This window comes from Polistes canadensis, unplaced genomic scaffold (genome assembly GCF_001313835.1).
Source record: "Polistes canadensis isolate GaletaPanama2010 unplaced genomic scaffold, ASM131383v1 scaffold_108, whole genome shotgun sequence".
Taxonomy (NCBI): domain Eukaryota; kingdom Metazoa; phylum Arthropoda; class Insecta; order Hymenoptera; family Vespidae; genus Polistes; species Polistes canadensis.
This window is the reverse complement of record NW_014569655.1, coordinates 328,781-351,804: the sequence shown is the minus strand read 5'-3', so window position 1 is coordinate 351,804 and position 23,024 is coordinate 328,781. Positions and strand designations below refer to the sequence as shown.

Here is a 23,024-nt window from a genome sequence, read left to right as displayed (position 1 = left end):
TACGAGAGGAGAAGAAGAAAAAAAAACTTTGTGATAAAGAGAAAATACGACGTATACCTTTTTTTCCTTGAATTTTTCGTTTATCGTCTTCGCGAATCCTTCGATGAGACAAAAAGAAGAAGAGCGTCCTTGAACAGTTCGATGTCGTTACTATTAATTTTGATAGCAAGTACGTATGCGAGAATAAAATAATGCGTGTGGTGAATGTATATGTAACTCGTGCGCGTGAGAAGGATAAAATGATGTTTGCGTGAATGGTTTTGCGTTTGCCAAAGAGAAAATGAAAAAGTGAAACAAATACGTGGAGAGCAATGCTACTTACAAAGTAAAGTATTAGTAGAAAAATAAGTTATAAGTATTAATAAGTATATTATAGCGGATATGATTATTTAGAAAGTCCTAAGATCGTTGCCTCACTGTGCCAGTATTAAAACAATTATAATGCAATTCTGCCGTAGTGACACACTGCCCGAAGCCGATCTAGTTTTGCGTCAGAGAACTTGACTCCGCCACCCTCCGTCTTGTTGCTTCTTTCGATTTACCCTGCTCGGATTATCACAAGTAGAAATGAAGCTTTTAGATAATTTTTTCTATATTCAGTTTCACCTCCTTGTCTCGTTCATTCCGAAACCCAATATTATAATGTACTCGTATAATATTTTTCTTTTCTTTTTATATATTTTGTTTTAACTTATATCCAGAAGAAAGAGAGAATAAGAATGTTAGAGAGGGGAGTGGGGAGTATTGGAACTAAATGTAGTTGTCGAACGTAGCTTTATTACAAATATATGTGAAGAATTGAATGATGTTATTTTTTCTGCAGTCAACAAAATATATTTAACTAAATCATTAGTTTACATTTGTTTTGTTATATTTTTTATAATATATAAAATTATGAAATAATAAATAATAGTCGATTCTTTTTTAATATTATTCTTTCTTTGTAATTTAATTTTACATGCAGAAAAAATAATAATTTTATTATAGTTAAAGAGCAAATTTATTATTTATTTATTCCGTATTTATTATTGCATAATACTATTATTTAAATTATTTTGTTATTTAGAAAAAGAACAACGTTTTAATCAAAACTAATATCAGAAATGGATTCCAAAAATTATTTATTTTATTTTTAATTGTTTGTTTTTTTATTCTTTTTAAATACATTTTTTCCATATAATATTATTTTATATCTATATTTAATAGAGAAGTGTTATTTTCTTTGACAGAAAAAGCTTAATATTAAATCGATATACAAAATTTTTTCATATTATAACGTACGTAATTAATTATAATCATATTCATAATTAATTTTTAACTACTAACATTTAAATTCATTTGAATATTATTAGGTAATGAAAAACAAAAAAAGAAAGAAAAGAAATGGTATTATATAGAATTAAAATGCACGATGAGAGAGTCAAAAATTTTCTTTCTCATATTATTATTATTATTATTATTATTATTATTGCCAGTTAATGCAGCTTCTTCTGCAGTAGTCGAGAAGACTCATCATTTGTTGGTTCTATAGACCTCCGGGGCTTAGTTTAAAAGAAAAGAAAAGAAAGAAAAAAAATACGAAATAAAAGGAGGCTACGATGTTAAAAAACGACGAGAACAACGACGACAAGTCATCATTCGTAGGACGAAAGCTCAAGGGCGTATACATACCTCCATTCTTTTTTTCTCTTTCATCATTGTACTTCTTATGCAAGTAGTAACAGGGACGACAGCATCAATTCTATAACATATTATACATATATGTATGATGAGTGTGTGTGCGCGCGCGCGTGCGTGTGTGTATCTATGCATGTATGCACATATATATATGTATACGTAAAGAAAAAACGTAAAAGAAAAGAATACACGCGACATGTAGTATGTACTTCTACGTATGTACTTTACAAATTAACACATTTTTAGAGAAAAAAAAAAAAAAAGAAAAGATAATATACTACTTACGATTAGTGGTCGACAAGTGATCAATATAAATTTCCAGAGTGAGAATTTAGTTAATAATTATTAACTTGGTAGTTTCAGTCTAATTAATGAGAAAAAAAAAAACAAAAAAAAAAAACAAAAAAAAACAAAAAAAGAAGAATACTTCGATTTGCAATTTTTCTCCTGTCATAACGACGACGTTATATATTTACAAGCAGACATGATATACGTATGTGTATATATGTATGTATATATATATATATATATGTATATCTTGAGCGAATCATCTTAATTTACATGTATAAATATCTCGGTTGCTTTTAACAATTGAAATAACGCATTTCTGTAGGAAGAATACGTTTGATTTGAATAGGTTGTTAATATATTAGTAAAAGTAAAAAACTTTTTACTCGAAGGCCATATTGGTTTTTTAAATGTAGGTCAAGGCTCAAGATTCTTTTTGTTTTTTTTTTTTTTTTTCTTTTTTCTATGAAAAAAGATAAACTTTTATCGTAATAACCGTATACGGAAATATTCTCATATTAGTCTGTACTTTTCAATTTTACAAAGTATTCTCGCAGAAGAGATGGAATAAAATGAGAAAAAAAACGTGTACTTAAATTTTCTTCGGACAGTATTATTAATAATAATGTTATGATGGAGGCATACATAACCTTATTATTATAATATTTTGTTTTTATTTATTAAAAGCTTATTAAAATTGCAGTACACGTTTAAATACCAATTGATATTATTATTAAGATACAATATACGAATATTGTAAATATATTTGTTATATTTTTTATTAGAGAATCATATAATCGATGTGAACTTTTTTTTTAATTCTTACCATAAGAATTTCTTCGAATAAAGAAGAAGAAGAAAAAAAAAAGTATCCTCTTCCAAAATGGTTACCTATCATTAAAAGTAATCGAGATATTAATTCGCTTGGTATGTACATATAAACATACGTATATATATATCTCGAGCTCGTTTTCGAGTTATCGAAATAACATCGATTGTCAAGCAGGAAAAACTTTCTTGTAGTCGGCTAGATTATAAGCTTGACTAGTGCCTCTAGATGTAATTTCTCCGAATAAGTAAGAAAATCGATCTAGTTGAAATTACAAATAATAAAAAATATCTTTATTTATTAACAGCGAAAATAAAGACGGAAAACGAAAAAAGAAAAAGAAGAAATAAATAACGAGCAAAGAAAGATAAGGCAGAGAGAGAGAGAGAGAGAGAGAGAGAGAGAGAAAGAGACCGACTCCTCTGTTTTTTCTTTTTCATTTCACTTTACTTTTTATTTAAAAAGAAAAAAGTGTCATTTATTTTGCGTTCTGCTAAAAAAAAGAAAATGTTATTAAAAAGCAATTATTTTGAAAGAAGTTAAACGAGGAAGACAAAAATAATCTCTAATCACGAATTTCTTCTCTACGATCTTAACATTTGTAATAGTTTAGCTTAATGATAATGAAAGATAACATTTGCTTTTGTGCGTATCGTAAATAAGCGTACGCGAGATATATTGTAGCCGCTAGTTTTTTACACGCTCAACAACCAACCATACAATATGTATCTTTGCGTTTTTTATCATTTTCTTCGTTATTTTAAATATGACACGAAATAGAGGATAATGAGAGCGAGAATTCGTGTTTTTTAAATAAAACAAATCCGTTGCAAAATTTTGATGACAGCGATTATTTATTTTTACCCAACCTTTCGAATCGAAAGTTATTATTTTACGTTTTATCTTTAAAAGAAAGAAAATTAGCAATCTCTTTTTGGATTTCTTTTCAAGCCAACGATTCGAAAAAAAAAGAAAAAAAAAAGAAAAGAAAAAAACATTTCAAGGTAGAAATTCAAATGTAAGAATCATTTTTTTCCATATTTTTTTTTTTTTTCTTCAAACTTTATAGATATTACATTTTCATCGCGTGTACATGGGCATTTAATCATTTTCCAATAACGATCTATGACAATTAGCATATCGTACAATCGTCGTAGTATTTCGTACTTGATTTCTCATCGAATATATATGTATACATATATATATTATTATTAGATTCTAATTCATTGCCGAGGTCAGATTTCAAGTTTTAACGAAAAGAATATATGAAGAAAGAATTAGAGAAATTTTGAAAAGAAATAAATTATAAATCATCAGGTACGAAGTACGATCGAATTTCGGCGCGATATTATTATACATATACATATTGCAGCTTAAAATATACGTGATATGTATCTCTCTTTTTTTTTTTCTTCTCTTTTTTTTTCTTCTAATTATTCAATATACATGTATATATGTATATATATATATATATATATATATATATTTTTTTTTTACCGCGGCTTTGAATTTCGATATTACAAAAAAGAAGTAAAGATGAATGATATTGCATAACGACGGGTCAATTAAGCGCTTAAAATTTAAAACAATCGATAAATGACATATACATATGTATATACAAGGTCGTCTTTAGTCTAACTCGCGCGACTACCTAAAATAATCTCCTTTATTTCGTACGTTAGACAAAAAATGTCAGAGGAAAAAAATATTCTGTTCGATGGTGCCCGATATAATAGTGATGGGCCGAATGTTTTTTTTTTCCTTTGACATTTTTTTCTAACGTACGAAATAAACGAGATTATTTTAGGTGATCGAGTTAAGTGAAAAAAAAACCCTACTATATACATATATATCTTACGTCAATCGAGATCAGCAAAAACAACAGCAGTTTTGGCGAGTGAAAATTTCTGTTTTTTCTTTTTTTTTATCTTCCATTAATCGCGAAAAGCTTTAAATTAACGCACACATTTTTACTTTTAAAGTCTTTTTCTTCTATTGCGTTTTAGCGCTATATAAAATATAAACCTACCTTTAAAATTTCAAAGAGCATCATCGATGACAAATCGTAAGCTTCAAGATCAAAGATCGTTAATCAACTTGGCGTATTTCTTTTTCTCTCTCTCTCTCTCTCTCTCTCTCTTCGTGTATTAATTCGTTTAAAAAAAAAAACGAATTTAATAGAGAAGAAAATTAACGAATTGTGACAGATATCGTGAGTAAACTTTCGAAAGACAATTTTTGTTTATTTTCAAACACACCATTCCCCACCAAGGCAAAACGCTCGAATTCTTTACGTCATCATTAAGATATTATTTTGTTTGGGAGAAGATACTGTTTTTTTTTTCTCTCTCTCTTTTTTAAGCGATCAGGAAATGAATGATCGCATAAACAACAACGATGATAATCGAGACACAATCGAGAAGCTTTTAATATTGAAATTTGCTTACGTAGAGTTTATGATACGATGACATATTTTGTTCGTTTGACATTTTTTTTTTTTTTTTTTCGTTTATTTTAGAATGTTAATACGCAACTTATTTTTCGATATCGATTAATGAAAGTGTATAAGTAAGGCGCCCCAGTTACGCGCGTTCTCCTCTCATATTAAAAATAATTTATGAAATAATTGGAGTCCCATTGTTTCGTAAGTCCATTTGAAATGTTACAACAACGTTATAAACTACAACTATGCGACACTGAAATCACCGTTAGTTTAATTATTTTTTTAATTATTCCTTTTTTTTTTTATTTAAAGTTAAATCAATGGAAAATTTGAACGGCTGACTATAGTCGTCCATTGGTAAGAAAAATATATAACGTAAATTACATATCGTCGAACCAATCAAGTTTTTACAATACAAAGTTCGATAAGTTCTGTTAATTACTATCTATAATTGGTACTTACGATATGATGCTACGAAATATGATAGAATTCGTTTCTTCGAAAAGAATCTATAATGATCGAAGTCGAAAGATAACGACGACGATAGCCTTTTTTTTTTTATCTTTTTATCTAGAAGAATCTTAACGTAAAGTATGTCGTTAGAACAAGAAAGGTTTTTTTTTTTAAACGTTCGCTAATTTTCACGTAAAAATTACGATACAATATCTACAAGCTGTTAGAGCATAGAGATCACTATGAATCGTTCAATGATCGACATGTGCATATGATTTGCGAACATTGCCGATTTAACGCATTATTTATTGTTGCAAATCAATTCCAAATTACTTTTTTTTTCTTTTTTACATGGCCGCCATTTTGCGAAAAAAGTTTTTTCTTGCAAATCGCTCACGTCAAACGAAAACTACATTCCTACTCTTTAATAAATAACCAAGATTTTTGTTTTCAGATCATCAAGGAGGGTGGAATCGTATCAACCAGGGGGCAGCTTTTTTTTTTTGAGTCTCCACTTTGCGGGCCTGTACTTTTTTTTTTTATTAAATTTTTTTGTGCTCTTTAAACGTAAGTAAACAACCGATAAAAAAAACCCGATGATATAAATCTTTATCGTTTTTTATTTACAGCGTTTTAAGAAGAACCTAAAATTTGGCCCTCTAGACTAGAATCCTCCCTTAAATACATATTGTAACTCGTTGTGATTAAAACGTAAAATTCTAAATATTAGGTTAAATTGTAATAAATATAAGTTCTATTACAATATCAACGAGTTTATTACAATGGAAATAACATTTAATTGATAATAATTAATAAACTCGATATTATTTCATTTCGCGATGGAAAATATAAATGCTATTTAAAAATATATATATATATATATTGCAATAAAACGACAATTATATTTGTGAAAACAATTCTAATACGATCTCGATCTATTCTTTTAAAACGTATAATACTTAAAACACGTTATTTCTCAACGTCAAATTTAATCTCAACGAGTATCTCGATCGCGAATATTTTAAATTGATGGAAAAAAGAAAAAGATAAACTTTAGAATTTGGAATAAATAGCGACATCGATAAGGCAATGACCGCGGTGTTAACTCGTTGGTACTTCCTATCAAGGAAGAACAATTCAATTATAAAGAACGGACGCAATACGAGTCGAGGAATTTTTAGATAGAAGCCATCGGTTTCATTATTTTCTACAAAAATAGCTTTTATATCGAAATGGGATAGGAGTTCGCGTTTTTCATTCGGTTGATTTGAAATTGTTTATTCCAAAAAAAACCTCCACTCGTTCTTTCCTTTTAACACTTCACGGATCAGACATTTTATTGCTAATGCATTTGAACAATGAATGAACGATAAAATAAGATAAAAAACGAATGGGTCAATAATAATTAATTGTAAAATAGTTTAAAATCCATTATGGACACATACAAAATGCAAAACGTTCTCGTCTTTTATCCGTAATGTGTTAAATATTCGATTGATCTCATTCGAGATATCGATAATATCATCTCGATCGTCGTAACGCGTTCGTTCTTTAACAAACACGGCAACTGCTCTCGCTTTTTTTTTCTTCCTCCTTCCATAGTTTATATACGCGTGTATGTGTTTATTTTATATATATATAACTTGCATGTATATATATATATATCTACATGTATACTGCTAGTTTAAATTTTAGGATTAATTTCGACGAGTCGAATAGGTACAACGTTAACTCTAGCTTCTTCTTCTTTTTTTCTTTTTCCTCTTCCTTCTCCCTTTTTCTATTCTTTTTTTTTTCTTGTTCCACGAATAAGAATCGGCGAGATAAAATATTCATCCTTCCCGCGCGCATAGCATAGCTGCACTCGCAATTCAGTTTTTTAATTGCGGTCTCTTATTATTATTTGTTTTTTCTTTTTATTCCTTTTTTTTTGTCTTTTTTTGTTTTTTTTTTGTCTTTTTATTAGTTTCTTTTTCTTTTATTTCAACAGTGTTATACACGTATAACGACGAAATATATTGGTATTATGTATAATAATGATATCGTACCACAGGAACTACTCGATAGAATGTATTAGGATTAATTTTACACGAGTTTATCTTTTTGACAAAATCAATGAATAGCATTTGGCAATAGGAACAGAAGAGAATTTTCAAACGATAGATAAAGAGAGAGAGAGAGTGAGTGAGTGAGTGAGTGAAATAGCTCGGCATTTAAGAGAACAATATTTACAAGGAATAATATTAGTATCTTCTCTGTCCCCTTAGACGTTCCTTTCTAATTCTTTTCTAATAATCGAAAATAAAAAGTCGTTGCTAAATTTGCGTTTTCTAAATTTGTATTATGAATTTACGTTATATTCGTTGAACGAAAGTGGACGTTTAAGAGCGCGTGTATATATCGTTTGAAATATTAATTAATTAATCTCGAATGGAATACGATCCGCGTAAATGATCTCTCGTGGAAGTGTTTGTTATAAGCGTGAAAATGGCGCACAAACGGCGCTTATTTATAATTCAGACTTGTCAAGTAAGAAAAAGAAAGGAGCGTGTGAAATCCTTTTTTTTTTTTTTCTTTTAAATCCTCGACTATCACACCGGTAAATCGATTATAATTGTCAAATCGATTAATATTCGTCGTATTATCTTTCTTTCGTTTTTGTTTTTTTTTTTTTCTTTTTTTTTTAAGCGCGCAGATCCCCCTCGCGCGCATCCTATTCTTTTTTTTTTTTTTTTTTTTTACATTTTTTTTTTTTTTTTTTTTTTTTTTTTTTTTTTTTTTTTTTTTCTTCTTTTCTTTTTTGTTCTTTTGGTCTCTCGGAGAAGAAACTCGTAGGTTCTTTTGCGATATACATAAAAGCAATTCTCTTCTTCGATATTAAACAAGTTCAGACGGTCAGCAACGAGAACTCTAATCGGTTCTTGTATGTTAAATATGCACGAGACCTTGTTCGATTAATCCAACTGGTGGATACCAACGAGATGTGTGTTGTTCAAGGATTGATTACACTTGTCTCGTTACCAGTCGTAGTATTGCTGATGAAACGGATTGGTGCATGGTTGTTGGGCGTGCAGGTGGGTCTCTATTGGAGGTGGCTTTATCAAGTCGAACTCGTTACCGATCACCTCATTATAAGCCTAAAACAAGAATAAGTTAATCGTTAGTAATTATTTAGTCACCTATGCACGACTAACGCACGCGCATTGTGAAAGATTGATTTAGATATACGAGATTGGGATTAAATTTGATAGCGTTCAGAGAGTATAGCCTTCTGTAGAAGTCGCTCGTTTCATATTCCTTCCTCGTCAAAAAATTTTTATTAGCTTTTGGTTTTATTAATTTCCTTTGTTTTGTTCTGTTGTTTTTTTTTTCTTTTTTTTTTTTTTTTTAATTGGTATGATTTTACTAAACCTTGAAGCTCCTACGGATATACTCGTCCTCTCCTTTGCCGGTCATACCGTAATTATATCCACCGCCGCCTCCGCCTCCGCCCCCACCGCCATTCAGAAATGGATTCGTTGGGTTGACCGCACCTATTGGTCAAACAAATTTTGATTAGATATTTTCTACGTTGCTTCGCGATTAACAATTAAGCAAGCTCTTTTACCTCCGTTAGCTCCAGGCACGTCCAAGTTACCACCAGTAGTTTGATAGGTTGCACCATATCCGGAATCTTGATTAGCCAGTTCATGGAGACGAGTTGAACTGAGTGCTCTTGGAATAGCGTTGCTCGGCACTCCGTGAGGCGCTAAATGCGTCACCTCGGCTACTTGATGAGGATCCTCGGTTTGCGGTAAATCGGAAACGAAGCCGGTATCTTTTCTGTAAAAGTTGATGAAAACGAAGGCCGCTAAAACGACAAGGCAGGTGAGGCCGTAAATTCGGAAAGTCGTCGTGGTACCTGAATAATATAAATTATATTTAATGATTTTCTTCTTTTTTCTTTTCTTTTCTTATTTCACACAAAAAGTAGCATTGTTCGGTCCCTACCATAAGCAGTGACAAACATGCCACCAATCACCGCACCGCATCCTCTTCCGAGACCATGATGTAACCCTTGTAGTACACCTTGAGCACTCGAACGCAAATGTTGCGGCGTGTTATGGGCTATGTAACTGCAACAGGCTGCCCAAACCGCGGCATGAGTAATTCCTTGAATAAATTCGAAAGGTAGAACCCACCAGGGATTAATGAGCCAAGATATATAGAGGAAACGTATCACGTTTCCAGCTAAACCAAGGCACAACACCTGCGAAAGTGTATGACTTTGTTAATATAATATATTATAATATACTAAGTTCTAACGATTGAAATCGTTATTTCGTGTATGTGTGTGTGTGTATACGTGTACCTTAACGTGGCCGATTTGTCGAATCAATTTGAAACTGAAGAAATAGGCAAAGATTTCGGAAATGTGATTTATCACCGATGCAACACCGAAAAGCGTAGGCGAACCACCGTAATCTTGAAGGTGCCAGAATAGAAAAGTAAAGATGAGTCCGATACCGAAACCCATCCACCAAGCGACGAACAGGAAAGAACTACATTTGAGATCTTTAAATTGCTTCAAAACTGTCACCCATTCTGGAATTTCTCGCATCGTTTGGGCAAACATTTTCGTCTGGGAAAAAAATATAAAAAGAAACGATAGATTTGTTTTTTGATTCCGTTTTAAAATCAATATCAATTATCAATAATATAAACTTGTACGAACTTTGCCTTCCGGCGGTAATGGTTTTGGATTAATAGCAGCCGAGGAATCTTGCAAACCAGGCAAATTTAACTGCTGCGACAACTGACTCTGAAGTTGTTCTTCCCTCGTTGGTTCAGCCGGTACTTTCGCCACTTCCTATTGCAAAAAAATTCTTTGAACCCCTTTGCTCTTCGTCAATTTCTATATTGTCATGTTATTTGTTCAACTTACCGGCTCAGAAGCAACAACGTCGTACTTGAAATTAATCTGCAATGCTGTTATTAGAGCAGCCCCCATAAGAACGCAAAATATAGCGAAACAAATCGTGTAATTTTTCTCTCTAGCGTCAGGATTGCAAGGATGATCTGGGAAAGCTGTGCTGTGATCTAGGGCGATACCGACAAAAAACATGGCCAATCCCCATCCCAAACTTCCGAACATACGTTGATGTCCGTATCTATGCAAAATTTATAATAAAATATAACAATAATAACTTAATGTATTTTGTTTGATCAATCGTAAATACGTTTTACCTGTCAGCATCTTCGCCGAGTAAGGTGATCACAGCAGAATCTGCGAGTGTTATAGCGGGAGCTGAGAAAAACTCACCGACTATGACCAACAATAGTAAAAGGAAGAAAGTTTTGTGTATATCCTGGAAACAAAGAATAATAACACGAGTTATTATTGATAGTTCGATAGAAAATGGTGGTTAGCTTTTTTTTTCTTTCAAAATCTCAATTGGTACCGGTAATCTATATACGATGGAACTGAAAAGCGGCTTGACCCAACCCTTGTTCTCCTTCTCGTCATAATTAGCAGCGTATGTGACTGCCAAAGGACTTTGTCCGGCCGAGGTTCGTACATTCCGTTTGTTTCTCGTTAAAGGTGTGTCCACAGACATCTCCTCGATTTTGTCCTCTTCTCTTTCCTCAAATTCACGTTCCTCCATGGACAATAATTTTCGTAGATTCTTTAAACTTGAGAATACCTTGCTGTTGTCTAAATTATCACGAATTATTTCCTTATCCTGACGAATCTCGCGACGAACCATCATCTTTTCTTTCGGTTGCTTAACTTTTTCCTTAATTCTACCTTGATACGCCTTCTTAGGTACTCTACCTTCTTCGAGAGGCTCGTTCTATCAGAAATAATCATAAGAAAATATCGTTATAAGTGAATCGAAACGAATTGACAAAATTTGCGAAAGATTTGACGTACTTTGAGAAAACGTTTATATTCGAGCACATCGGCGGGTCGATTTTTTCGTTGCAGTGCCTCGAAATCGATAATTTTAGCATCAGGATCATTAACTTCGTCCTCGAATACCAATTGTTCGTATCTCAGGTCTCCGGATGAAGTATTTTCTTCGTTAGAAGCAGCTCGTCTTTTTCTAACTCGGTTTGTTTCAAGATCATAGACTATAGGTGTTTCTTTGCCGTTATTATCGTCGAGCTTCTTAACCTCGTTTTGTTCGACGTTATATGACGCGATTGGATCGGATTTAGCTTGGTCGTCTGAATGAATTTCTTTACGATCGTATATCTCGTTGTCCTCGGCGTCTCGTCTTAATCTTTCGAAAACGACGTTTGCTGCAACTTCCAAGTACTCGTCATCGGAAGGGGCATGATAACATTCGTCCAAATCAATCGATCTCTTAACGATCCTTTGTTCCGGTTTGAATAGTTTCAAAATATTAGTATGATTATCTCTGACCATGCAACTCGTTGCAGGGGGTTGGATGAAACCGAGGGGTAGCGTAAAGATGATCCAACAGGAAAGAGAACCTAGCAGAATCAGCTTACCTTTTTGCCACCTATTCGATTCGATTCGAATGGAATCGATAGAAAAAAGCACAAAAATAGCAATTGAAGATTTTCGTACGAGCAAAGAGAGGGGGAGAAAGAGAGAGAGAGAAAAGAATATTATAAAAGATCGAAGACTTACCTGTCAGCCAAAGAACCCCAGAAAGGAGCACTGAGAAATTCGATGAGAGGTCTGATACCAATAAGTAAACCACACTGAGCAGCGTTCATCCCCATTTGCTTGAAATAAACTCCCATAAGGGGAAATAGGGAACCGAAGGCCGAGTAAAAGAAGAAGTAAAAGGTCTTGACCGTGAGAAGTTCTTGATCGACGGAACCAAAGAGGTATTCTAAGAAATCGCTCTTACCCCTGATCTTGTGCGTGGCTTCCTTGGGCTCGGGATATAAATTAGGATCGACCTCACCTTGAGCTTCAGGATCGACCATGGGTCTGGCTTCTAAAACCCGAGGAACATTCCCACCTGGTGGCATATGTTGTTCATTCTGTCCAATTGTTCCTTCCTGTGCATAATCGTAATCCATGTCGTGGCCATATTTCTGCATGATTTTAATTCACCGGCCGCTGGATTTTCTCTCTCGCCCTCTTCTTTTTTTTTTCTCTTTCCTCCTTTCCCTTTGCTTTCCCTTCCGTTATTTTCCAAAGAAAAAAGTGACAATCCTCCTGCTGCTGCTGTTGCTGTTCCTGCTGCTACTGCTGTTAGTGGTGGTCTCCCGTTCGGACAATTATTTCCAAGTTTATTCTGTTAAATCCTGGACGGGTGGTTCTTTCTCCTCGTACAAGCACGTCTCTCTCTCTTTCTCTCTCAATCCCTTTAAAAGGTAACCCAGTCGAATCGATGTCCCGAGCGTGCGCCACCTACTTCATTCGCCAAATCGATAGTTCATTTAGTGCGCCAGCGCCGACTCCTTTTTAACACCCGCCAAATCTCACCCGCCAAAAGCTTCTGGTTGTTTTTTTTGTTCCCTCTTCGTCTCGACTTATTTCTAGAAATATATAGTATATACCAACAAAACAACCCTTCCAATCTTTAATACTAATCAATTAAGCTAATATATCTCGAACAATTTTCTTTACGTCAATTATTATAAAGTTTGTGCCTGCCTTCGGTTAATACGCGAGATAAATATAATATGTTTATCATTGATACGTTGCATATTGACAAACAAATTTTTCATACGATAATTGTAAAACGTAAATCATTCAAATTACGTAAATTCAAACATTGGGTTTGGGAAACATTTAAGATCGTATATAATTGATCTTTAGCAGTGACGCGGAATAATATATCGGTATTGACGTTGATCGTATTTAGTCTCGTTGTTTTTTTTTTCTTTTTTTTTTCGCAACAAAACTCCAATCATGCGCATTTAAACGTATAACGCATAAATGTACACACAAATGCAATCGATTGATTATTAACCCCTTTGCACTCCGAACGATTTTGGACGTTGGCTAGCAGCTACTCAGCGCCACTTAAGTTCTCGGCCCGTCGGGAGCACGCCTCTTACGTTTTCGTCTGACACAAAACCCGCTGACATTTCTTGTATATATCTTAGTAATTTTACGATATTTTGATTTGATTTATTGTCCTATTTCAAGAAAAAACATCAGGGAAACATGCATGTCTCAAAAAGTTGCGCTGAAATAACTTAATTCCCCGAAATTTATAATAAACTTAAATGTCCCCTGAGAGGGGACATCCGAGTGATATGCTAGAATTACGATGTCTCCTGAGAGGGGACAGCGGAGTGCTAAGGGTTAATGTAGTCAATTTGTTATCAATTTGGGGTCAAAATTGTATTCGCGATAGCCTTTTAATAATAACAAACGGTGGCGGGGGCGAGGACGGGGGGTACATGCGCGGAAAGAAAACTTGCAAACTGGAAAACGTCACATTGTTCGTTGCAACGCGCGGACGCGTGGACGTCTCTGACCTCATTTCTCATTGATGACATAATTCGACTTTATATTTTTCTTTATCCGCTTTCGTCGATAGTCATAAGTACGTAATTACATACGTATTGAATTAGGAATGTTAATTGTTCTTGTCGTGGTCGTTGTCGTCATTTTCCATGCATTAGTATTGCAATAAATAACAAATAAATAATACGTTAGGAAAAGAAAAAAAAAAAAAAACACACGAAATAACAAACAAAATCAGACTCCAATTGCAACGAACCATTTCGTAAGCTATTATTATCTACGACGAACACACAACAAATAATATAAATCAGAATTATTTATCTTGTTCGAAATAAAGAGAGGGAATGATTGATTAAATATTCACATAAATCGTATTTAAAATTTTATTGCAAGACTCGTGCCGTTAGATTTGTTCATTTTGAAAATGAATAACATTCGTAGACTTGGGAAATAAAATTCATTCGTACGTACGCACGATCAAGGTACAACTTTCAAGCCCTGTTTAGTCAGTTGTTCGTACTGACAATGAGACCTTTCCGTGGATGATCAGTCGTACATAGGTCGTTGTTAGTAACGAAAGGATTAAACTACTCTAAATAAAATCACCGTCCTAAAATAAAGGTATCCTCATTCCATAATCGTTATTTCGTAAAATGGTTTTCATTTTTTATTTTTTATTTTTTTTTTTTGAATAATTTCATTTTCTTTTTTTGAGTCACCTTTTCAGCTGGCATTCGTTGAAGGTTCACTGGAATAATTCGAATTTACGGACGAAGGAATCGAGTCGTGAGCCCTTCGCTTCAATTAAAAACGAGCAGAATAAGAGAGAGAGAGAGAGAGAGAGAGAAAGAGAAAGAGAGAAGGGATCGATACGTCAGGACTGAAAAGTTGTACGTGAACGGCACGTGCCCGGAAAACTCGTGGAATCTAAAAAAATGCATCTATCTGTCGTCTAATCTTTTACCTCTAATCACCGACGATAACAATTCGATTGTTCGATTAATCGATCACCTCACGATCTATCTTTAAATTAATCGTTACGATAAATAGTATACATATCACGTTTATTTTTGTTCAAACCAATCAACATGGTAGCCGAATTGTGATATCGCGATATTTATTTAATGATTAATTTATATTTAAGAAGAGAATTTTTGTCCTATCATCTTTTAAAGAATATTAAATTTTCAAATGTGATACGATCAATTATAGATAATTAAATATACTTTCATGAGATTGATTAACGTTCGAATCAATCCGGCCCTAGTAAAATTTTACAATTATTTTCATATATATATAAAAAAGAAGAAGAATGAATATAACGTATTACTTAATAATGTTAAATTAATATTCGACGGAGTCTTTTAGCAAGCAGAAAATAATAATCGTTTTGAAGAAAAATAAACGTTAAATGAATATACGATAGATTACAACATATTGTTAATTAATCTTAGATAAGATAGGTGGGAACGGAAGATTGTTGAAAAAATATAGTAAAGTATAAGAGTACTATTATGGAAGCTGTGTTGATTATGGCATGAACGATGCATGGACAATGGATGGACGAGGCATGAAAGACGCATGAAAAACGCATGTACGACGTAGTCTAATGCATGGATGACGTATAAATGACGTATGACGTAGATGACGATTCAAAGTCGCACCGGTGACACGAAAGAAAGGGGAACAAGTTCCAAGGTCCGTCCTCGCTTTGTCGACACTTCGAGTCTTTTTAAAGCATTCTTCATTCCTTTCGTATTTTCAAAAAAAATATATATCCAAATATCGAAGTGGGTAAATTATGACACAAATGTTTAATATATAAATAAATAATTTATTTATTCAATTGTCACATGTGCTACCATTTCATTATATTCGTTAAGTATTGTACAATAACGCGAGTTTGGATTAAATTAAGTTAGTTAAATATTACATGTATAAAGAAATTATGTACAAGTTGCTCGTTCGATTAATTTAATTTTGCGAGTTGAAAATAACTCGCGGAATCAGATCCATACGAGAGCGGTCAGGGATTGTCGCAGAAGTCGAAGATGGTGCTGGTTTAGGTGGTCCTTGGAACATGCAAGTTTTAGCAGTTTTTAATAGACGACCGTTGTTTGCGGTTCGCCAATAAACCGTACGGACCGCCTGCTTTCCAGCTACGTAACTAACTGCACCGCCAATCAGCATCTGTAAAAAATCATCATTTTTTTATTCCTATAATTATAAAAATAAATAATAATAGAAATATTTGTAATATTGAAGTAATTTTCATTTTTTTCATATTCTCTTTCTCTCTTTAAAATATAAGATGATAAAACACTTGCGAATATTTTCGAGAAGCAAATTGACACATAAATTAATAAATATTTCTAATTGATCACTGAACTATCCCAATTAATATTCATTTCAAAAACGATTATATATATAAGGAAATAAAGAAAAATGAAACGTACCTTTGCTATTATGTAGGCTTATACTGGTTTGAATGACTAGATTGTAGAAATATAACTGTCTTCCCAGTTATATTAGAATATCTTTCGAAATGCCAAAGTAAGGCCTCGATGTTTAGTTTCCTTTTCTCTACCTCATTCGTGGTTCGTTGGAAGTATGATAGACGACTGTGATGAGAGTACGCTCACTCTCGGATAATTTATACGATAAATGAAGTGTCACGCGTCATCGAGATAAGAATGCTAGCGTCATTCACGGGGTACAATTCGTACCGATTACTCGGAAAATCTCTCCCCGATTGGTTCTGGGATAAAGACGTTAAAACATTTTTTTTCTTCTGGTATATTTATTTATCTTAGTTTTTTCTTTGCTCTCTCTCTCTCTCTCTCTCTCTCTCTCCTCTCTCTTCCGAACAAACGAAACTAGTCTCGCAAAGTTTCCTTTCCTTCGACGATTGCAATGACTCGAGTAGTGTTTGATTTTCATATTTTTATATTTGTAAAACAATAACTTTCCGTTCATCGATAAAAAACATCTCGTCCACCTACGGAGATAGTAGTAGTAATAGTGTAGTAATAGTAGTAGTAGTAGTAGTAGTAGTAGTAGTAATGCTTGAGAAAGTTTCGATCAAGATGAGTTGATGGAAAATTTATGACGATTGAAAAAAGTTCACTCAGGGTCGCGATGCAATTAAATTATTTAATACGTATTAAAACAGTGGCTTGTTCTTAAATCATTCCCGGATAAAACGCAGTATGAGTTTGCGAATTATATCGATAAACAAAACGACGTTAGAACGTTGTTCATTCGATAATAACGTGAATAATCGTCGAATCATTTTTTCAACGTGTTTCCTTTTTCCTAATTTTTCTTTTCTTTTAAATATTTGCCCCTTTTTTTTTATTACGCATTTATCCATTCTTTATATATATATACACATATATATATACATTATATATATTTTATTATATATACATATTATATATATATAAAAATGGAAACCCGTTGAAATCGTCTAATTCAAGACGTACAATGTCCAACAATCGTTATTACCTCGTGTAATAGGTGATATCTAATTGAGTTGAAAAGAAAAGTAAAAAAGATTAGGTGTACCGGTGCCAATGAGTCTAGAGCGGTAACAACTCGTTTCCTTATCTCTTAAAGAGCACGCTTCTTTCTTATCGCTAAAGTACTTTATTCTCTTTTCATTCGGCTTTGTCATTTTTTTTTCTTTTTATTTTTTCTTGTTTTATCATTTGCACGAGCATATCATATTTTTAAGACATGATACAAGATAAGATATTGAGAAGATGTATTTTTAAACAATTTTAATCCGTCGCACGTACAAAGTCAATTTTATAAACATTAATAGTCTTTCGTATAATACATATCTACAAGTATTGCGTCTAAAAGAACATCTACTCTATATTTTAATAATTGTTCGATCTTTTTAACAACACTTAAACGTTTCTTTATGATATTCTTATTATATTATAGATTCGCGTGTTGAGAGAGAACGAATAAAAATATGTGTAGAAAAATGAATGTGGAACAAATAAATAAACCAAAGTATTCATAATATGTTGTTTCACTTACATCAGATTAAATTTAAACACCGAGTCTCCTGAATAATATTTATTTACAAATAAATCTACTGGTAATTACATATAAATGAGAGAGTTTTTTAAAATATTCAAATAATATAAAATCAAAAATAGTATATTTTTTTAAAACTAAAAACATTTATTGAAAATCGAAAAAAAGATATCGTATAAATAAAATTTTTATCTTTTGAGTAAGACCCACATCATTAAAATTGAACAGAAAAGTTTATGCCGTAAATCCAATAACATATTTATTTATTTATTTATTTAATAATATTTTATTGACCCTAGAGCCTAGGCTTCCTAAAGGCCATTAATTATAGTGTAGTACAATATAATATATAACAAAACGGAAATTAAAATTATGTAATTATTATTAAACTTATCATTATAATAATAGTAACGCACACAAAAAGTAGATAAAAGTAAAAAGAAAATAGTACATAAAAGTATACTGGTTTTTAATAGTAGTATAGTAGTCTTGGCTCAAAACAAAAAACATATGATTAAAAACAAAGAAAAAATTTTTTAAATTAAATCATAAGTCACGTCTCTATCAATAAATTAAGTGTTAAATCATCTTCAAAATGATGGCTTAATTTATTAATCTAAATTAATCTAATAACATATATATTAACAATTAATTAATTAATTAATCTAAATTAATCTAATATAACATATATATATTATATATATTAACAATATTATTAGAATTAGAATTAAGATGAATCATCATTACTGTTATATCCATTAAAAGTATAGCGAAAATATTCAGCAGGAGAATAAAATATTTCATTTCTAAAATTATTGCTTGTGGCTTTGCAATATTTTATACATGCTTTTTGATAATGTTCCGATGATGATAAAATTATAATATCTTCAATATCTAAAACTTCAAATTGATACTCAGTTAATTTTTCTCTCAATGCTACACTTGTTAAAGTCTTAAATGGACAACCATAACATCCTATTGTTTTTACATCTGAATTCATAATTTTATCACACGAATGGCAGCTGTACTGTTTTTGTGTGTTATTTTCGCCATATAAATATTTTAATCGGTATCCATATTCTTTTTCAAACTTTTTTATACTAATTTTTTTTGTAAATTCTTCTTTCCATAGATGCATAGCATCTTTGAGAGAAACACCAATATCTTTTAAAAATAGTATGTATTGTAAACGTGCTTCATGTTTCAGATGATGATCTTTTCTAAAATTTTCATGGATTAATCTCATGCACAATGGATAAACCGATGATAATAAAGAGTCTAATTGATTTCCAGATGGACCATGGTGAACTTGCATAGCATGTTTCCTTCGCATATCAAGATAATTATTTATGGTGTCAGAGATGTCGTGTAATTGTAAATTCATAATTTCTGGATCATCTACAATTTTTATAACTTCTGCATCTTCTGTAACTTCTACAACTTCTACAACTTCTGCATCTTTTGCATCTGGAATTATGGTTTTGTATCCAGCTAATAAATTTTCTTTAAAATAACAAAAACATAATCCGGCTAATTCTTTTTCCGGTACAAAAGCCATACCACTTCTAATAAAAACTTTGCGGTGTGCAACTAAATCTATAACTGCCTGAAATGGGACTTTATAAAATCTTATATTTTTATTTAAATTACTAATTTCAATAAATTCTTGTAAATCTATTTTATCTTGTTCAGAAATACTATAAGTTTTGATATTGTTAATTATAAAAAATGTCTTTATCTCTTCGTCAGTCAAAGTCAATAATCTCCAAAGAAAAAGTCTTGTTTCTTGAACAATAAACCATCTTCTATGTTTTATAGAACAAATTATTTTTAAAACAAAATGAGAAACATTATCTTGTATTCTTAAAGAGGTTATTTTTTCATTTATTTTTAATTTACTAGGACCATTTATAATGTTAAAAAATGAATCATAATTGATTTTGTCCAATTCACTTAATAATATTGCTTTACACTGACGAGCTTTTCTTTTAGGGCCAGTTTCCCTACATATCTTCTCTACAAGCAATAAAACGTCTATTCGTTGTAAGCACATTAATTTGATTTCACTCAGGTGATAATTTCCAATAGGGTAAGATTTGTACAATTGCAAATCGTGTAAATTATATCCTCTGTCGGATTCGCAAACATACTCGTTGCCAGTAGCCATTATTTTGAAGATGATACTTAAAAAGATATAACACAGAATCACAGCAAGCTACCTAATTTAACTATTTTGATTAATTGACGATTATTATACAGAAAAATATGATATGGTTTATAACTAATTAAAAATATTTTGTATTTGTTTATTATACTGCGTATAACCTATAATATTGGCTCGGAGTCATTTTACAATTAAGAAGTGAAGATAAGTTTCAAAAATTTTAAATCTACGTGACGTCACCTCCGCCAGAGCCCCATTGGTTGTTTATTCCGCGGTAATATTTAAAAGTTGATAATTGTAATTAATTTATTTTTCAACAACTAGATAGTTTTTATTAACTTTTATGGATTTATATTATTCCTAAAAGTTTATAGAATATGTCGAGCATCAAGAAGTTTACAATTTATGTGTCTGGAAGTTTAATAAATGAATTATTTAATAACTGATAAGTAATTTCTATTGTAAATTGAAAAAATGTCAAAATTTTAATTCAAAAGCGGCATTTAAATGTCTTACCCGATAGATATAGATTTTTTAAATAAATCATAAGTACTGGTAATTTAAATAGTTTATTATTTAACAATTAGACAATTTTTTATTAACTTTTGTGAAGGAAGAGTTAGAAATATATGTAGGGACAGGCAAGATCAGAAGAGTTTGCAATACTGAACGCAAGTACAAAAGAAAATATTTCACATTAATAAATTATTTAACTGGATGAAAATTGAATATATGTCAGCTATTTATCTATTAATTATGAGCTATTATGACTCGACTTCTTTGTAGTCCTCGATAAGCGCAGCAGTATCATCTATAGCGTCTTGAAAGACTTTTTCTTCCATACCTTCACCAACGTAGTGATGGACAAAAGCTCTTTTCCGATACATCAAATCAAATTTCCGTCCAATTTTCGTCCAAGCGTGTCGAATTGCAGTGTTATTACATAACATTGCCACAGTTCTTTTCGAGTAAGCTAGATCACCGCCAGGAACCGTCGTGGACGGTTGATAATTGATTCCTACCTAAAATAATAGAGACGATTAATTGAAATTCTATCGCAATGTAATATGAACGAAAATGAATCTTGATTTTACCTTAAATCCTGTTGGGTTCCAACTAACAAACTGTATGAATCTTTTACCCTTTAAACTAGCAATGGTCTTATTAACATCACTTGGACTTATGTCGCCGCGGTAAAGCAAACAGCAACTCATATAAGCACCCGTACGAGGATCGCATTTTACCATCTAAAAAATGATCCGAGCAAAAGAGAAAGTTATATCATTTATATACCTTCTCGTCCTAGCTTAATCTTGCTATATTTTACTTGGTTGGCGGGCTCGAAACAATCGTATGTAATTCGCTTAACGGACATCACCGTATTAATTGCTCTTTCAGGTGTAGTTATAGGAGCGTAAGTTACCAAGGGGAAGTGAATTCTTGGAAAGGGTACTAAATTCGTTTGTAACTCTTCTAAACTGACGTTGACAGATCCTTCGAATCTCATCGACGCTGTCACGCTTGATACTATTTGAGCTTGCAATCGATTGAGATTCGTATAAGTTGGATTCTCCACATTCAAATTCCTACGCATGTAAATGAATAGATATAAGTAAAAGATATTTCATGAATACAAGGAAAAGTATATAGCAATGAATAAAAGAAATTAAAACCTCGCACAAATATCGTATAAAGCTTCATTATCTACAACGAAACAACAATCCTCATGATCTAGGGTCCCATGAGTTGTCAGTACGGAATTATAAGGTTCGACGATTGCCGTGGATATGTTTGGTGCTGGATAAATGGCGAAATCTAATTTCAATTTTTTTCTATAATCTCTGTTGAGATATTCAAGCAATAAAGTAGTTAACCCGCTACCAGTCCCACCACCAAAGGATCTACAAAATAAATAAGACACGTTTCTCACTATTCGTCTTTAATGCTGTTAATGCTTGATATTAAATAAGAGTATTTATACATAGTAAGTTAAATTTAGATTCTACCTGAAAACAATGAAACCGCTTAATCGAGTACAAGCTTCGCAGATGGATTGAATACGATCTAGAACAAGATCGATTATTTCTCTGCCGATCGAATAATATCCTCTTGCAAAATTATTCGCTGCATCTTCCTTCCCAGTTATCAATGATGACGGATCAAAGAGATCTCTATAAACACCCATTCTGATCTCGTCCACCACACTTGGTTCTAAATCCACTATCACAGTACGAGGCGAATACTTTCCTGTCTAAATAATCATATCAATTAATATTACATACATATTAATATTTTGTATATTATAATATTATATGTATTCTTACATCTAATGATATCTCACCTGGGTTGGTCCAAAGAACGTATGATAACATTCGTCGATAGGACTGTATCCCCATTGAAGAAAACCATCAGGTCTCAGACCATGTTCAAGACAAAATAATTCCCAACAAGCATTTGCCACTTGAGTCCCAGCTTGACCAATGAAAATAGTGACCACTTCACCGCTCATGTTCATCTTTTCTATTTATTTTCCATTTCTTTCAACTTCTGAATAGCTTGTACAATAGAATTTTGTAATAATCTTAGTGAGAAAACAATTAATATATGAGAAACATATTTTCAAGAGAATTTAGGAGATTCGCCGAGAAGGTTTTTTTAACGAAACATCATAACTAAA

The 23,024-nt window shown here is 32.1% G+C and overlaps 3 protein-coding genes and 1 long non-coding RNA gene across 5 annotated transcripts; all 4 read right to left on the bottom strand.

Moving 5' to 3' along the window:
• Positions 1-5,274: 5,274 nt before the first annotated feature.
• Positions 5,275-13,037, bottom strand: LOC106787628 (major facilitator superfamily domain-containing protein 6). 2 transcript variants are annotated; one of them, XM_014750170.1, is made up of 11 exons: positions 12,331-13,037; positions 11,605-12,199; positions 11,132-11,524; positions 10,917-11,038; positions 10,615-10,840; positions 10,405-10,539; positions 10,042-10,311; positions 9,681-9,939; positions 9,298-9,591; positions 9,102-9,223; positions 5,275-8,827 (listed from the first exon to the last, which is right to left on the bottom strand). In XM_014750170.1, the coding sequence occupies exons 1-11, from the start codon at positions 12,750-12,752 to the stop codon at positions 8,708-8,710; spliced, it is 2,958 nt and encodes a 985-aa protein (XP_014605656.1). In that variant the 5' UTR covers positions 12,753-13,037; the 3' UTR covers positions 5,275-8,707. The 2 variants fall into 2 exon arrangements, with proteins under 2 accessions (XP_014605656.1, XP_014605657.1); XM_014750171.1 differs by having other exon boundaries at positions 9,149-9,223.
• A 2,909-nt stretch (positions 13,038-15,946) lies between these two features.
• Positions 15,947-16,848, bottom strand: LOC106787633. The gene is made up of 2 exons (XR_001381820.1): positions 16,590-16,848; positions 15,947-16,323 (listed from the first exon to the last, which is right to left on the bottom strand). It is a non-coding gene; the product is annotated as an uncharacterized LOC106787633 (long non-coding RNA).
• Positions 16,849-18,910: 2,062 nt separating this feature from the next.
• LOC106787616 (DNA primase large subunit-like) lies at positions 18,911-20,668 on the bottom strand. Its single transcript, XM_014750145.1, has one exon. It carries the CDS (start codon positions 20,348-20,350, stop codon positions 18,911-18,913), a length of 1,440 nt encoding a protein of 479 aa, XP_014605631.1. The 5' UTR covers positions 20,351-20,668.
• A 238-nt stretch (positions 20,669-20,906) lies between these two features.
• On the bottom strand, positions 20,907-22,975 carry LOC106787630 (tubulin alpha chain-like). Its single transcript, XM_014750172.1, has 6 exons — positions 22,689-22,975; positions 22,354-22,598; positions 22,021-22,248; positions 21,675-21,933; positions 21,442-21,594; positions 20,907-21,369 (listed from the first exon to the last, which is right to left on the bottom strand). Exons 1-6 carry the CDS (start codon positions 22,860-22,862, stop codon positions 21,112-21,114), a joined length of 1,317 nt encoding a protein of 438 aa, XP_014605658.1. The 5' UTR covers positions 22,863-22,975; the 3' UTR covers positions 20,907-21,111.
• Between the last annotated feature and the right edge of the window lie 49 nt (positions 22,976-23,024).

Excerpts from the sequence above, each read along its gene's own strand:
- LOC106787616 (XM_014750145.1), bottom strand. The coding sequence starts at position 20,350 with ATGGCTACTGGCAACGAGTATGTTTGCGAATCCGACAGAGGATATAAT.
- LOC106787628 (XM_014750170.1), bottom strand. The coding sequence starts at position 12,752 with ATGCAGAAATATGGCCACGACATGGATTACGATTATGCACAGGAAGGA. Across the intron at positions 12,200-12,330 it reads TGGGGTTCTTTGGCTGACAG|GTGGCAAAAAGGTAAGCTGA; the intron begins GTAAGTCTTCGA and ends CGAATCGAATAG. Across the intron at positions 10,540-10,614 it reads ACGTTGTTGCTTCTGAGCCG|GAAGTGGCGAAAGTACCGGC; the intron begins GTAAGTTGAACA and ends TTTTTGCAATAG.
- LOC106787630 (XM_014750172.1), bottom strand. The coding sequence starts at position 22,862 with ATGAACATGAGCGGTGAAGTGGTCACTATTTTCATTGGTCAAGCTGGG. Across the intron at positions 21,934-22,020 it reads TTATACGATATTTGTGCGAG|GAATTTGAATGTGGAGAATC; the intron begins GTTTTAATTTCT and ends TTACATGCGTAG. Across the intron at positions 21,595-21,674 it reads GTTTCGAGCCCGCCAACCAA|ATGGTAAAATGCGATCCTCG; the intron begins GTAAAATATAGC and ends ATCATTTTTTAG.